At 33.0% G+C, this 16,331-nt stretch overlaps 2 protein-coding genes across 4 annotated transcripts; both read right to left on the bottom strand.

Annotated features, from left to right (window-relative positions):
• Positions 1-312: 312 nt before the first annotated feature.
• Positions 313-3,378, bottom strand: LOC111920966 (GDT1-like protein 4). The gene is made up of 9 exons (XM_023916541.3): positions 3,053-3,378; positions 2,876-2,944; positions 2,090-2,230; positions 1,825-1,923; positions 1,638-1,710; positions 1,185-1,270; positions 1,017-1,100; positions 835-894; positions 313-638 (listed from the first exon to the last, which is right to left on the bottom strand). Exons 1-9 carry the CDS (start codon positions 3,128-3,130, stop codon positions 450-452), a joined length of 879 nt encoding a protein of 292 aa, XP_023772309.2. The 5' UTR covers positions 3,131-3,378; the 3' UTR covers positions 313-449.
• A 9,203-nt stretch (positions 3,379-12,581) lies between these two features.
• LOC111920965 (protein TIC 20-I, chloroplastic) lies at positions 12,582-15,828 on the bottom strand. Of its 3 annotated transcripts, none has more exons than XM_023916538.3 (3): positions 15,673-15,828; positions 14,905-15,101; positions 12,582-13,379 (listed from the first exon to the last, which is right to left on the bottom strand). In XM_023916538.3, exons 2-3 carry the CDS (start codon positions 15,077-15,079, stop codon positions 12,730-12,732), a joined length of 825 nt encoding a protein of 274 aa, XP_023772306.1. In that variant the 5' UTR covers positions 15,080-15,101; positions 15,673-15,828; the 3' UTR covers positions 12,582-12,729. The 3 variants fall into 3 exon arrangements, with proteins under 3 accessions (XP_023772306.1, XP_023772305.1, XP_023772307.1); XM_023916537.3 differs by having other exon boundaries at positions 15,656-15,813; XM_023916539.3 differs by having other exon boundaries at positions 12,582-13,376; positions 15,656-15,813.
• Between the last annotated feature and the right edge of the window lie 503 nt (positions 15,829-16,331).

Here is a 16,331-nt window from a genome sequence, read left to right as displayed (position 1 = left end):
AAACATGAAGGAGTGGAGGCTTATCACAGTACTAATCGTTGCAAAACTGACGAATAGAGGTTAGACCGTTTACTGTCATTCATTCAGTGCAAAATAGAAAACACTATTTGTTTATAGTTACAACACTCTCTCCAAACAAAGTAACATCATTTATCCAACATGAACATGTAATGAAGAAAAGAAGAAACAGGGCTTTAAACTACTTGACATTTAACTCATCATCGAGTTATATTACAAATAAAAGCTTTGGTACTATTGAATATCCATAGGAACACGACATAAAGTTTACATACAACTACAAGAAGCAAAAAAGAAAAGAAGTAAAACTGTATATATATGTAGTTAAGAGTTTCTGGAAGATGATATCAACGATACATTGAACAAACATCACATAATTAAACTGGTCCTAAATAATGGATTATATATGATTTATGGCCTATGGTTACAACTTATAAAGGAGGATAGAAGTAGGATGACAAAGAAAAGCCAAGGAATAACAAACCACCAACTGTTGCAACCGTGCGTTGTGAGATTTTGGAGGCCAGCATGCTTCCACCAATCACTGCAACCGATGTACAGATCGTGTGCCCTATTATGGCCCCCACTGCAACCCCTACTGCATTTTTATGTGTTGCTAGCTGCACAAAAAAAAAACATAATTTACAATTAATCCACAACAACCGAATATTATGCCTATGGATGTTGTTTCTTTTTTTCATATATATATATATATATATATATATATATATATATATATATATATATATATATATATATATATATATATATATATATATATATATATATATACAAAGAGAAGAAAGAAAATGTTACAGCTATTGTGGCTATTTGGCTCCGATCACCCCATTCCGCTAAAAATGTCAAAATAAATGACTGCAAGTGTAACCACATAAGAAAAAATCAGTCCAAATAATAAGTTAACATATGAGAGAGAGAGAGAGAGAGAGGAGCAGATTTAGTACACTGGAAGTAAACATACATATATACATACATACCTCTAAGAATATAGGAGTACAGAACCTAGAAAAGAATCGCCGGACACTTGTTTTCCCTTGTCCAGACTCCAGTTTCTCCTCCACCTTTTTTAAAATTTTAGAAGCATTAAAATAGGTTTCATTGGATGACTACTTTATGTTGTTTTGAGCAACAAAAAAAAAACATACTTCTTCCATCTCCTTCTTCTGGGATGCTTTTGAATTTGATCTCCAAGCAATATAAAGCAACCGCAACCCAAAAAAGGCATAAAGAACTGCATCATAAGAATAAAAAATTAGATTTATGTCTGAAAAAGTGTTGTATACATAAAGTCTGTTCTTTTCTGTACTAAATAAACTGTCTGAATGCGACTAAATGATGATTTTACCCTTTAACTACCAACAAAATTAATTCACAATGTTCATCACTTTTACCCATTAAGTCATTCTATCCAGATTAAGTAAAAAAGAAACAGCCATGCAAAGTTTGACAAAACTAAATGCTTAATCCATAAAGCTAATCAAGTCTAAAAGAAACATCACCTAAGTGTTAACTAAACTAAAAGTTGTTAAAAATATTACTGTTTATCAAATACAGATAATCAAATATCTAAACAAAAACACAGCAGATTAGAGGCATGCCTGTGGCAGCACTGTTTGTATGCTTCCTGGATATCAGGTTTGGAACAATCCTACCAAGCCCCGTTGAAAGTATCTATATAATAAACAAATAAATAAATACAAAAACAGAATCTCAGTGCATTTTCCTTCTTTTAAACAAAAAAAAAACATTAGTAAGAAGAATACTGAAAGAAAAAAGACAGCATACCGTCATCACAAATAGAGCACTGAGTGCACCAGAGAGGACAATTGACTTTGGATGACGCATTGCCATGAGAGCTGCTATTATAAAAGTCTCATCTCCAATCTACAACATAAAATGGGACATTGGTTTTGTATCCTAAAAACAAATCTTTTTAAAATTTAAGCAACTAATTACTCACTCAACATAAACCACAAAACTAATACAGGTATATGGGAATTGGAAAAAAAAAAAAAAAAAAAAAGGAAAAGATGGAGGAAAGAGCACAAACCTCACTGACAAGGATCATTGACAAACTAGCAAAAAATGCATCAAAAACACCAAGACCAGAATCCAAATTCAGTACAGCCACAGCCTTTGGATCAATCTTGTCACCACCTATCACATTGTTTTTTAGTGTGTCCACAACCACCTGTACAACAGAAATATATGTGTATATTTTTTTAAGTGGTATTTTAGCATTTGAGTACAATCTATCCAAATTGAGTACAGCCTTTATTAGATGTCATCTTCATAGATTTCTCCTTGATTGTGGTCCATATGATATGTTTTGCTCAACTTTGTGTTATTAAGGGATATTTCAGCATTTGATCTTTCGTCAAAGACTCTATGTGTCAAATCAAAGTTGCACCTTTTTATAGGGAAGGATGAAATGAATCATGAACAAGTTAACAGAGTGATTGCTCATAGAAGTAGAAAACAAGTGGAAAACTAATGACAGTGAAGAAGTAGAAGATGGAGGACCTAGCTACAGAGCAAGTAACTGATTTAATTATGTTTAAATCCATTCATTTGTTTACTCTTTATATGTAATTTCGTTAACAAAACTCAACTCCAAAAACTACTTGTGTTTTTTTGGGTAATTATATTTCTACAAAAACTATAATGAACTTTAGCTTCTCTTCACATGATTAAACGATCTAAAGGATAACCTAAAACCTCAACTAGCACAAAACCCATAGACAAAAACACAAATTATCCGCACTTCCACTACATTTCCCAATTTCCCAATAACAAATAGAATAGAAGAAAAGAAAACGAAAGAGAGAGTACTAACTTTACTACGCCGGCCCAGATCTATAGTGGATCCAGTTGCCTCTCCGTTATCATTGTCAACAAAAAGGTCCTGATGAAGTCCAAACCATAGTCAGATCAACGCTTGAACACAAAGTACCAAAAAAAACACATTTGAAGAAAGCATACGCTCCCAGCTCACAAATCACAATAACAATACCTTAGCTGAAACGCGAGATGCAGCAAGGAAAACTAAAAGGCAGAGGAGGAACAGAGCGAAAGATGTACGCCTATTCATGATTTTCCCGATATGACGATCGGACTGGCGAAGATGTATGAAGTATCAGAGATCGTGTAAAGAAAGCAGCAGGGGAGGGGAGAGAGATAATCGTTGTTGTTCTTCGATTGCTGCCGCATGTCTAGCAATTTTCTTCACGGGATCATATCATAGATAGTATCATCGTTTCCATGGAAAAGAGAAAAAATGTGTGCGCGCGCGTGGGCCGCCGAGAAGTTCAATTGCGAGACACCGAGGAGATGGAAGCTTTCGTCACTTGTTTTGACAGCTTTAAAAGATATATCATAAATTGTCCCTCAACTATCAATCGTCTTGCATATTGGTCCTTACTCCAAAATACTTAACGTTTTTGGGTGGGATTAAAGTGACTATCCCTCAACTAATTAATTATCATCTTCATATTACTTGCATATTACTCAAACCGACAAAATCATTAATGCCATCTATCATATAAATTTTTAATATTACGTCAATATCCTTACAAATATTAAAATTACATATACGTCCATGTAAAACTATAAAATTTACGTCTATATCTAAACTCATATTTTAATTAAGATTAAATCAATTTAATATTAAAAACTTATCTAAATATCAAACTATCACGTAATATTACTAAACTATCCTTTTTATGCCTCACGAAATCCCTGTGTATATATTTCTGAAACTCCATCAACACATTTCTGAAACTCCATTTATTCGCTTTTTTCGCTTCATCCTTATACAAACATAAGAGATTTGTTTATGTATGTCATTTGATGATCCTTATCTAACATCAAAAACCCAAAAATGCATAAAAGCCCATTTGACACACAAATATCAAATCTAATTGACTTTCTTTTTCTTATAGTTTTCTCTTAGTAAATTAAATATCAATTCCCGTTTATTAAAAAGAAAAATATAATTTATATAAATTTTATGTAATTTTCAGAATTGAAGAAATTCGAAAAGAAATAGAATTTGGTATTTAGATAATAAGTTAACGTAAGTAGGAGTTGATATTTAATTTATTAATTAAGAGAAAACTAAATAAGAAGAAAGTTAAATTAGATTTATGGTGCGTTTAACTCTGAATGGTAACAAGCAAAACACGTACATACACATCTTTGTATGTGTATCGATGATGAATCTAAAAGAAAAAGCAGAGCCTCAATGGAGTTTAAGAATCATATACAAAGAGACAAAGAAATGGTATTTTAGTAATATCATATGAAAGTTTGATTTTTAAATAATGTTTTTAATATTAAATTGATATAATCATAATTGAAATATAAGTTTTGATATAAATGTTAATTTTATAGATTTAAAAGGATATGTACGTAATTTAAACATTTACAAGGATATTAAAGTAATATTAAAAATTTACAAGGATATATATATATATATATATATATATATATATATATATATATATATATATATATATATATATATATATATATATATATATATATATATATATATATGAAATTTAGCCTATTTTTATTTATGAAATGAAAATTTTAACTTCTAAACTATTCCAAATTTCATCTTAGATGGATTTTATTCATCGATTTTAAAGAAGAATAACAACACTTTATATCATCGAATTAAAAGCTCTTTGCAGGGCCGGTCCGTTGATTTTGAGGGCCCGATGTGCAAAATAATTGGGCCCCTATGTATTTTATATATATATATATATATATATATATATATATATATATATATATATATATATATATATATATATATATATAAAATTAATATTAAGTTGTCAATATTATTATTAAAAAAAATGATGGTGCAATAGATTATCTTACATAGTTATACCAACATTCATAACGCATGAATTGTTAATAGAAAGAAATAAATAATCGCTATTAATTTAATTAGACTAATAGACTCAAAACATTTAATTGTAATTTTTTAATGGAATAAAATACTTAGGTGGTGATGTCAGTTAATTGTTATGACAAGTTGGGACTAACCCACTTGGCTAATATGGTGGTTCTAATCTAACTACTAACTAGGAGGTCTTAGGTTCAATCACAGACAGAATATATATATATATATATATATATATATATATATATATATATATATATATATATATATATATATATATATATTTATTTGTCGTTCCAAAAAAAAATTAATTGATGTGGGTGACGACAATTAAAAAGAATGGGAACTAATTTTTTTTTAAAAAAAAACCGTCTAATTTGATTGTTTAATGGCTAAATTACTTTAGAGCCTTATAAATTATAGTCAATCGGATGGGTAACGTATATTTAGGGAAAAAAATCTAATTAATTTAAGGACAAAAAAAAAAAGGCAAAAATGAATTTAAGTATTTAAAGGCGATATTGCTTCAAGAAATCAAAGGCAATACTAACTTTAACAAAACGTCAACAAAGTAAGGTGGTGGCTAGAAGGGTTAATATTATAAAAGCCCTAAATTTTTAACGTGTAATTGGAAAAAGTCTTGATATTTTTTTTATTATTGTTGTGGCCACAACTTTATCGCAGAATTATCACTCTAGCCCACTTAACGAGTTTCATGGTTAAGTTTGTTAACTTTTTTGCAAAATTAGTCCTAAAAAGTTCAAATTTAGTCCATGAGGTTTGAAAAAAATTACACCACATGGTTTTTTAACTTTAATTTTCGTTTTTTGTATACTTTATTTATTTTCGGTTTTTTTATAAATATATGTACATTTTTTATTTTCTTTTATATATACTTTATTTATTTTCATTTTTTAATTTTATTTTTCAATAATTTTTTTTAACATTTTTACCCTTTTTTTTCTATTTTTTAGTGTATATATAGAGTATATTAGAGTTTTTTTTAGGTTTTTTCATATTTCTTTTCGTATTATATTTTATTTTTTTCACCTTTTTATTTTTTTATTTTTTTTCTTATTTGTTTTCCAATTATTTGTTTTTTTTGTTTTTTTTTTTAATTTTTATCTTTTTATTGACATTTTTCAAAAAATATAAAATGTATTAATATATTAGAGTATATTACAATTTTGATAATTTATAGTTTTGTAATTGTTTTTTTATTTTTATTCAAGTAAATAAAGTAGTTATGTTTATATTTGCAATTTCGGTCCAATTTATTTTCTTTTTTTTCTTTAGTGCTATTATACTTATGTTACGAAAAAATGAAAATTAAAAAAAAATAGTTTGTTTACTAAGAATTAGTGTTTCAATGTGTTATATAACTTGCAAATTAAATCATATTTCTATATGTGATATCAATAGATTAAATTCAAGATAATATTTATCAATTTGATAATAGACTAAAAAAACAAAAAATAAATAATAATAGTCGATCTTTATTAAAAAAAAACTTGTTATAGTAATTTATATTGAATTCAAGTTCGTTTACTTGAATCAAAATAAATAAAAACATTAGAAAAACCATAAACAACTCAAATAGGGAAAAAAATAGAAAACAAAAATTGTAATACGAAAAAACCTTAGAAAAAATATTAGAAAAACCATAAATAACAAAAAAATAGAAAAAATAATATAATATAATATAATACACAAATAAATATGAAAAAACCTAAAAAAACTCTAATATAATCTATATATACACTAAAAATAGAAAACAAAAGGTAAAAAGGTTAAAAAAATTGTTGAAAAACAAAGTTAAAAAATGAAAATAAATGAAGTATATATATATATATATATATATATATATATATATATATATATATATATATATATAAAGAAAATAAAAAATGTACATATATTTATAAAAAACGAAAATAAATAAAGTATACAAAAAATGAAAAATAAAGTTAAAAAATCATGTGGTGTAATTATTTTCAAACCTCTGGGACTAAATTTGAACTTTTTATGACTAATTTTGCAAAAAAGTTAACCAACTTAACCATGAAACTCGTTAAGTGGGCTAGAGTGATAATTTTGTGAGAAAGTTGTGGCCACAGCAATAATAAAAAAAATATCAGGGCTTTTTCCAATTACGCGTTAAAAATTTAGGGCTTTTATAATATTAACCATGCCTAGAATCGAACCCCGGTGGCCTTGAATGAAACAAGATACAACGTCACTTCTTGCCAACTGAACCACAAGTTACATTTCTAGAATGTTGCGTAAACTAATATATATACACATATTAACTATATAATTTAACCAAAAATCAGACCCTATTTTTTCCAGGGCCCTGTGCGGCTGCACACCCCGCACACCCTTAGGGTCAGCCCTGGCTCTTTGGTGTCATCTATGAGATATGGATTCGAATGCTGGTAGAATATGAAGATCACAAAACCACCATCAAGGTGGCCTAGTCATGATTATGAAACATTCCAAAATAGAGTTGGTATGGATTTGACTTTTACAAGCATCAATCTTGGGTTAGCAGGTTGTTTAAAAAAATGAAAGTAACGAAAATTAGAATATTGTGGTGCACATGGGATAGGACCTTGCTAAATATATCAGGTACTTAAGAGGTTACTATGATTGGGGAACTAAGTGGTTAATAAAGAAACATCAAAAAATAAGACAAATCACGTTCAAGAAAAAACCTTTGTATTAGGCCGGACAGAACGGTATGCGAGGAGGGGTGCGGGAAAGGGGGTGGGGTAGGGATGTCAGGTTCTCACTCTTCATGTTATTAGTCCATTATTTTTTTATTTTGTTTTTTTTTTTGCTTCAAACGGCTATATAGCCGTTAATATATATATATATATATATATATATATATATATATATATATATATATATATATATATATATATATATATATCCTTTTTAGTAAACTATAAATACCACAACATCCAGTCATTTTTTTAATCCATACCTTATAATTCTCTCCAAAAAATATTAATCAAAATGTCATCATCTTCATCATCCGATTCAACGACTCTAGATGAGGCTAAGTTTATCGGTTCCGTCATGGCGAAAACAGTTGCATACTATCAAAACCGACTAGGCAAAACATCACGTGCACGATCTAAACCCAGAAAGTCGCGGTTGCGTAGAAATCACAAAGCCGGACACGATCGTCTTATAGAAGATTACTTTACAGATGACGTCATCTACGTTGTAAAGTTTTAACGTCGGTTCCAGATCAGGAAGGAACTATTCTTACATATTTGTTGGCGATCTGGAAGGTCGTTTTCCATACTTCCAATGGACAATTGATGCGAGGCGGATAAAAGGTTTCTCTCTCATTCAAAAATGCACGGCTGCAATTCGTTAGTTCGCATATGGCATGGGCGCAGACAAATGGGACGAGTATTTTAGGATGTCAGAGCGTACCGTGTGGGAGTGTGTGTACAAGTTCTGCAAAGCGATACGTTTGGTTTACGGGCAATGATATTTGCGCAAACCAACTATCAACGATATCCACCAATTGTACACAATGCTTGAAGGCAAGCATGGATTCCCTGGAATGCTTGGTAGTATCGATTGCATGCATTGGGGTTGGTCATTACACCCCAACGCATGACGTGGTTAGTACATGAGAGGCGACCACAAAGAGCCGATGATCGTTCTAGAGGCTATCGCATCACATGATCTTTGGATATGACATGCATTCTTTAGTCCAGCTGGTGCAAACAATGACATCAATGTGCTAAACTAGTCGCCGGTATTCAACGATATCTACAGGTATTCAACGACATCTACCTTGGAAAGTCGCACGATGTACCTTTTCAAGCAAATAGGGTAGCATATAAGCATGGATACTATCTTACTGACGGTATATATCCTCCCTTGTCTGTTTTTGTGAAATCGTTTACATGTCCTAACGAACCGAAAAGGAAAAAGTTTAAAGAGGCGCAAGAGTCAGCAAGGAAGGATGTGGAGCGAACATTTGGTGTACGTAAGAGATGTTGGCAAGTACTAGCAATCGGGGCAAGGTCATATGAAGTGAAAAGGTTACAGCACGTGATGTATGCATGTATCATATTTCATAATATGATTCTTGAAGACAAAGGAAGAGCGATATGTCGGTACAACGAAAATGAAGTTTTGCCAAATGTCGAAGGAGTAGTCGTTGGTAGACAAGAGTATAGGGCGAATAGAAGAGAAGTACACAATCGCGACATTCATCACACCCTCGTGCTGATTTGGTGGAGCACATTTATAGGGCTCATATTCATCCCTCGAAAGAGTTTTCTCACGATGATGTGTTTGACGAATCAGACGAGGACTCTGATATGTTCGTCAAGAGCAAAAATTTCGATGACGAGAGTGACGTTCGGGAGAATGATGAAGACGATGAAGTGGATGACGAGGACAATGATTCCGAGTGACATATTTTGTTTTTTTTAAAAATTATGATATTAATTATGTTTTATATGTTGTGGGTTGTTTGATTTTTTGTTTGCGTTTTTTCTACTTATTTGAATATTAGGTTTAATGTAATTTTTTTTAATTAACGAAATGTTTTTTATTTTTAATAAAATATTATGTTTAGTATTAATTTAAAAATTATAAATCATAAAAAAAATTTAATTTTGCTTAAAAAATTTTTTTAAAAAAAATAGTGACGGAAGCCCTTCCCACCCATTCCTTGGGTTTTAGGCGAGGGAAAGGAAAGCGAAGGAAATGGTGGTATGGTCCACAAAAAGTGAATAAAGCTTCCCTCCCACTCCCTCCAGTCTTATCATTATCAAACCTCCCAACTGAGAACTTTTTTTATCCCATAGTAAAAATGATGTAAAATCCATTAGACTGGAGGGTGTGGGTGGGAAACTCCCCTCATTTTTTGTGGGTCACATTATCTTTTTCCTCACCTAAACCCAAGGTATGGGTGGGAAGCTTCTCTCACTATTTTTTTTAAAATAAAATTAATTGATTTTTATGATTTAAAATTTTTAAATTAATAACAACCAAAATTTTTAATTAAAAAGAAAATGCATTTCATTAATTAAAATAAAAATTACAATAAACCTACGATTTAAAAAAGTAGAAAATTAAAAAAAAAAAACACACACACACATACACACAAACAAAAAATCAAACAAACCAACAACAACCTATGGAAAATATTTTTTTCATAATTTTTTCCCTCTTCTTCATCACGAGCTCAAGAGTCGGTCCTAAAAGATGGTTGGTGTTTTCCATCAAGAACTTCATATCATCCATTTATTGTCTCTCCGTGCGCTCCTTCTTCCTTTCTTCTTCTTTTTCTTTGTCGAACGCCAAACGTTCAGAGAAATTAAGATTATATCGATTAAACGACGTTGTTATTTTCCACATTTCGTCAACGTCCATGCTGAAATCCGATGCACCCAAAGAAGTCCTTTTTCCCTTCCTCTTTGCTTTGTCCCTACCCATCGGTCAGACAATTTCTTCTAGCTCGAGTTCGTCCTCCTAATTTAAATCTAGACCGACCCAAGCATCAAAGGAAGTTGTGTAACCACTAGAGCCCGTTTTCGCTCGCTTTGATTGTTGTACTCCAAAAATAAAATATTGTTCGTATTTTTTCCACTTAGGACATCTAACCAATAATTTCCAACAATCGTGTCACTTGAATGGTTTTCCGACTTCCTCAAGGTAAAATTGTAAAGCTTCTTGAAGTATTTCCCCGTCGCCTTGGCCGCTTTTTCGTTGGGTTTTTAGGTTGTTATACAACCCGTTTATTTTTGAAACCCCCTTTGCTATTTCTCGAAACTTCGAATTCAGTTGGTGTTTCGTACGGTAGTCGTCATCTTTTTCTAGCTCCTCCTGAAACCGTTCTAAAATGTGAAACCAAAAATGCTCTCCCGGTTGTGCATTTCCCGTCTTCGAATCCTTAGAAATGTCAACTCAAGTTTTTACCAAAACTAGCTCTTCTTGTGGAAGCCATGATGTCGGCTTTTGTCTTTCCGGTTGTGCGACGCCCTTGCGCGTTTGTTGTTTTCATTTGCGTCGTTGTGGGGGTGGTGTGGGTTGAGTTTCGGAAACCATCTTTTCTTCTTTCGAGAAATAGCAAAGGGGGAACGCGACAACCGAACCCCTCACCCTTTCCCCGCGCCACCCTTCCCACACCGACGGTGCAGTGTTCCACTGTGCGGGACTCTTCCCGCGGCCTTCCCCGCTCACCATTCCGTCCAGCCTAATAAAACCCATCGTTGGTAGCCGTTTTATGTAAATAATTTCATTTCTATTAATGTGTCCCATTTTTTATTTTCATAAATAGGTTAAAAGGGACCGGCCTCTAACCGGTTAAACCAATCTTTGATATGAGTGACCACATTATATAAAAAAAATATTAATTCCTTTGGTGTGTTACATAAGACATGGTATACATGATGGCCTTGTTCTACCTTTGACGTACATTGAATTGAACTAAGATATGATATCAAAATAAGATTCACAATTTTAACCTCATCCTAAAAGGTGGGACAAAATCTTTCAATATAGGGGATGCTTAATATGGTATGACATAATGCTATTGATAGTTTGATACCATACAAAGAAATTTAATCTTACATTGATGGCGTCTTAAAGCTCTTTCTAGTGGCGACCAAACAGATATATGACCATGATGCTCTAATCACCATATAAACAACTGTAATCCACCATTAACCACGTTTGAAGTTATACTTACTCAGACCAAACAAAATGATAATTCAAACTTAGAGAATTTTCAATCAAGTGAAAACTCCTACAACATGGTCTTTATATAGGTCAATTTAGGGATGAGCAAAAGGACCGAACCGGCCGGAACCGGGAACCGGCTTCGGCCAAAATCAAGAACCGAACCGGCCCGGCGGTTCTACCGGTTCCCGATTCCTACCGGTTCTTGTCGTGTCTTCAAATGTTTGAACCGGTCCTTGAAAAATAGCATCATACGGTTCCGGTTTTTGCCGGTTATATCGGTTCCGGTTCCTACCGGTTCCAAAAATCCACAAAAATAACGTCCCGGTCCCGGCCCGACCGGTTCCATCGGGTTCCGGTTCCGGTTCCGGCCGGTTCCCCGGTCCATATGCTCATCCCTAGGTCAATTGGTTGGTTTATAGACTATATACAAAAGGACTCGACAATCAAAAGTTGTACAACTTCCAAACGTATTTGCAGGATGTTATTTCCTGGGTAAATTGCTGAAAAAAACAACAAACTTTACACCCTTTTTAGCAATATAGACAATGTACTTTATTTTTTACCCATAATAGCAATATAAATACATTTCTTACTGCATGCATTATAGCAACATACCTTGTCAACCCACACAATTTACATATTCCAGGAGAATAATTACAGGGATAATTTCGTCACAATAAACAGGGGAGGGCACAAGATTAAGTAGTCAAACATTGAGCTATGGTCTAGTTAAAATATTGAATTTTAAACAAGATTAAATCCAGTAAGTGATATGGTGTGTCTTATTGAGTTAATAGAAAATGGCAACTTAATAGGAAAAAGACGCTTTCCACCTTACCTTTTCCTTCCATTTTGTCAAATATCTGTTAAACATCATTTATCCAAAAGAGAAAAGACACGTAAATGAAAAAAGAGGATTACATAAAAGAAGAGATACAAGGATGTATGGATGGATGTAATGCAACATAGCACAATCTGCGGGATTAACGGCCTAAAAAGACCAAAAAGAGAGAGGGAGAGTAATAATAATAAACAACAACATGCAGCTTAGCTTATTCATAAGGGATTTGGATATAAGCGGCATCAGACACAAAGGGGACATCAGCATACATTCCAGCAAGAGCACAGCGAACACACTCCAAAACCGTAAACAGGAAAGCAAACGCGAATGCGGTCCAAAAATGCATCCCGATCTTACCCCAATACCAGGCGGTAGGCAACCACCGCCATATGGTTCCGGTCACCTGAAGCGCAATCTCCAACAGCATCCCCGACACCACATGAAACCGGATAAAGTGGGGCCACTCTTTTCTTCTAACAATTGCCAGATACGCGATTATGAAATACGCGATCAAGAACCAGCTCGGTAGGCCCCCGAGGGCGCTCAGAAAAGGGTAAGTTAGGAACTCGAAATCTTCGAGAAAAGGGTGAAGGTGATACGCGGTTTCTGCGTACATCCATGTTTCATGGAGCGGCATTAGGTAAGGCAGGCATGCTAAGGATCTCCAGTACCATTTTGGTTTTTTTTCCATTGGGGGGAATTTGTAGCTCAACGGTGTCGTGTCCTTTGATGCTTTTGGAGATATGGTGGAGTAGCGCTTTCCTTTTGGTTTTGTTTTTGGAGATAAGTTGGTTGGTGTCAAGTGGCTTACATCTCCACCAGATGATGCGGCTGACAGATGAACAAATGGACTGCCTCCTGCTGTTACAAAGATGACAAAAAAGGATTAGAGGAGAAGAAAAGAAACTTACAAAAAAGTAATGATTCAGAGGTACTATGGGCTTCAGTATATTACTCAAACATAGACCGTTACACTTCTTAGTTAGCCCTAAGGGTAATAACTCAATAAGTAGTAGTTATGTAATAAAAGATTTGGTGAGGGGGCAATTTGGTAACTCTCCTAGTTAGGTTGGTTTAGGTTTAGCTTATATACAAGTTTGGGTGGAGTTGGTCATCATCTTTTGAGTCTATACAGTGAGAATCAATCTCTAGCCACTTAAAAGCTAATTTTCCATTTGTAGCCCTTTGTTTCCTAGATTCAATCCAAACTGTATCATAGACTACTTAAAACTACATGATTTCAAACATAAAACAAAAGGGTTATATGCAAGAATTAGCAACATATTTTATTCATTTGTTTATTATAGCAATCTACTTTCATTTCTCCTTGTCACAACATTGTACTATAAAAAATCTACTGAAATTATAACAATTCCATTCACATATCAAGAATTTTTAAAATTTCAGAAGTACAATGTCCTGAAAAGAAAAAAAAAATTGAAAGTGCACTGTTATAATTGGGGTAGATTTTTCAAGTAAACCACCTCATTAAAAAAAAATGTTGGAAGTACAATGTTGTGGTAGAATGAAATGATAGCAAGATGCTATGTTGATATTTCTTACATTTAACCTTAACAAGAAAGAGTCTTTACTTTTGTGGTTTCATTTTACTCAAAAGTACATGATCATGAACATAAATAAGGAGAGACTTTATGATAACTCCAAGCATCCAAAGAAATATAAAAAGAAAACAGAAGCAAATTGTGTGTGAAACCTAGAGTTCAACTCCCAAGTAAATGTCCCAATTTTCTTTGTGAATAAAACACCATCTCTAATATGTCTGTGCCATAATCAGTTTAAATAAGGTCATCTTGAAGATCACATCTAACAGAATATGCGTAAGATCATAAAGCAATCATGCATTAAATCTGAAGAATGTTGAAAATGTCCAACTCTTTCCAGAAGTACAGTTTTCCAGAAGAAGAAGACTTCCAAAGAGAGATTGATTCCAGGGTCTTTTGAAGGAATCTGGAAAATGCAACTCTGAAGATGATGTCTCTGGAACACCAAACTCTAAAAGTTTTCATGAAATGTAACTGTATAGTACACATGTCACTTTCTTATTTGTTAGGGCTTAACCAACATGGCTGACACGTCCTATAAATTGTGAGCTCTTATTTACATACATCTTGTACATATTCTCATTACAAGCACTCAATGTAAATCTGTCTAGTAAACTCTCTGTGATAATCAAGCATTAGGGCCCTGTTCAACACTAATTCATTGGGTATTGTATTTGTGTGTTCTTGATAATTCTTAGCCTGATTCCGCAAGTGACTATTAATCTGGGAACTCTCAATATGATCTAATTAGTCTGATATAACAAACATGGAGGCACTCATTCAAACTTTAAAGACAAATTAAAGTAGCTTGAGAACGCACAAACCTTGCAAACAGAAAAATCCTGTCGCCTGATGAGATCTCAAAGAACTTCTAACCCTAGAAATTGAGAGTGTATATGGATGCAGAACACATTCAGACATTGACTTCAATGGTTTGGTCTTACATGCCTTGTAGTTCGTCCACTGCCCCCCATATAGGGAGTGACCATTTAAAATCATATTGGGAGACCTTGGTCCAGACCTATACAAAAAACAACAATGTATGTTCCAAGTTCACATTAGGAGTAAGTAAGTAACAAAAGCTAGAGAAGATCACATTAACCTACCCCATATTCATTTGCATAGACACATTAGAAGCTACAGTATTGGAAGATCAATTAGATTCAATTCCGACTAAAGAACTACATTGCAACTTTGTTTTGCACAAAGTGTTGTTATTTTAATAAATTTTGCAGACTGCAATGACTATTGAATTCAGTAACTGCTACAACGTAGAATGTAACAAACATTTTAGGGCTCATAGCTCATATCTTTTTTCTCAAAATGAGCTAAAATATGAAGTATGAAAGTTCAAAGACACCCAAATAGGCAAATAGATGGACGCTTTAGCATTTAACAAAACTTTTTTCGATTATTGCTTCCATCGATTATATTTGCTCGTTGAGTAACCCATTCAAACGTTGAACAAAGGCGAGACAACTAAAACATAAACAAACACGAAAATTTCCTAGGCAGAGCTACTCATACTTAAAATATAACTAAAAACAAATTGACAAGTGATGGAGTACTGCGAACCAATTAACGAAATTCACCAGCTGAATGTCTTCTTCAGCGGCAACAACGGTTGATTGATGGGCGACTGCGATCACGAACGATGGTGCACTGCCTCGTCTCCGAGTAGGGCTGAGGGTTTTACATAGAGAGGATAATGCACCGGAGCAGTTTTATCGTCAGGCATTTCCGAGTATTTACGGAAAGCACCCTGTAAATTTGGGTCAGGATAACATTAGTTAACGGTGATAGGTAACGGAATTAACACTAAAAGAATCGAAAATGGATCACAAATCACCTATTTAACATATAAAATTGCAAAAATAGTCATTGGTTTATATTTTCTATGGTTACTGTCTAAAAAATTTGCATTTATACTGATGGTCTAAATTTAAATATTTTTTTTTGGTGATTTTAGTCTTTCAATGTAATAATAGTTACCATGAAAGGTAACTTTATGCACCTAAGGGGTGTAAAAAAAAAAACTCGAACTTGGTTAACGTGAATCTCAAATCGAATAAGATAATTAAGGTTGGATTTAATAGGGTCTCTCTCAATACTTGATATCTACTTGGAGTTTGTAGATATGGGTTCACATAGTTGTAAACCAAAATGTATTTTTTAAAAATATAACCGTTCGCCTAATGACTATCATATACAGTCATTTTGAATGTCTTAAAATTCAAAACACCCAAAAATC

Source organism: Lactuca sativa, chromosome 8 (assembly GCF_002870075.4).
Source record: "Lactuca sativa cultivar Salinas chromosome 8, Lsat_Salinas_v11, whole genome shotgun sequence".
Classification (NCBI taxonomy): domain Eukaryota; kingdom Viridiplantae; phylum Streptophyta; class Magnoliopsida; order Asterales; family Asteraceae; genus Lactuca; species Lactuca sativa.
This window is presented reverse-complemented; position numbering and strand designations above follow the sequence as displayed.

Coding starts and splice junctions, on each gene's coding strand:
- LOC111920966 (XM_023916541.3), bottom strand. CDS start 3,130: ATGAATAGGCGTACATCTTTCGCTCTGTTCCTCCTCTGCCTTTTAGTT. Junction 1,924..2,089: donor CAATGATCCTTGTCAGTGAG/GTTTGTGCTCTT, acceptor TTTATGTTGTAG/ATTGGAGATGAGACTTTTAT. Junction 895..1,016: donor GTACTCCTATATTCTTAGAG/GTATGTATGTAT, acceptor TTACACTTGCAG/TCATTTATTTTGACATTTTT.
- LOC111920965 (XM_023916538.3), bottom strand. CDS start 15,079: ATGATTTTAAATGGTCACTCCCTATATGGGGGGCAGTGGACGAACTAC. Junction 13,380..14,904: donor AGGATTTTTCTGTTTGCAAG/GTTTGTGCGTTC, acceptor TCTTTGTAACAG/CAGGAGGCAGTCCATTTGTT.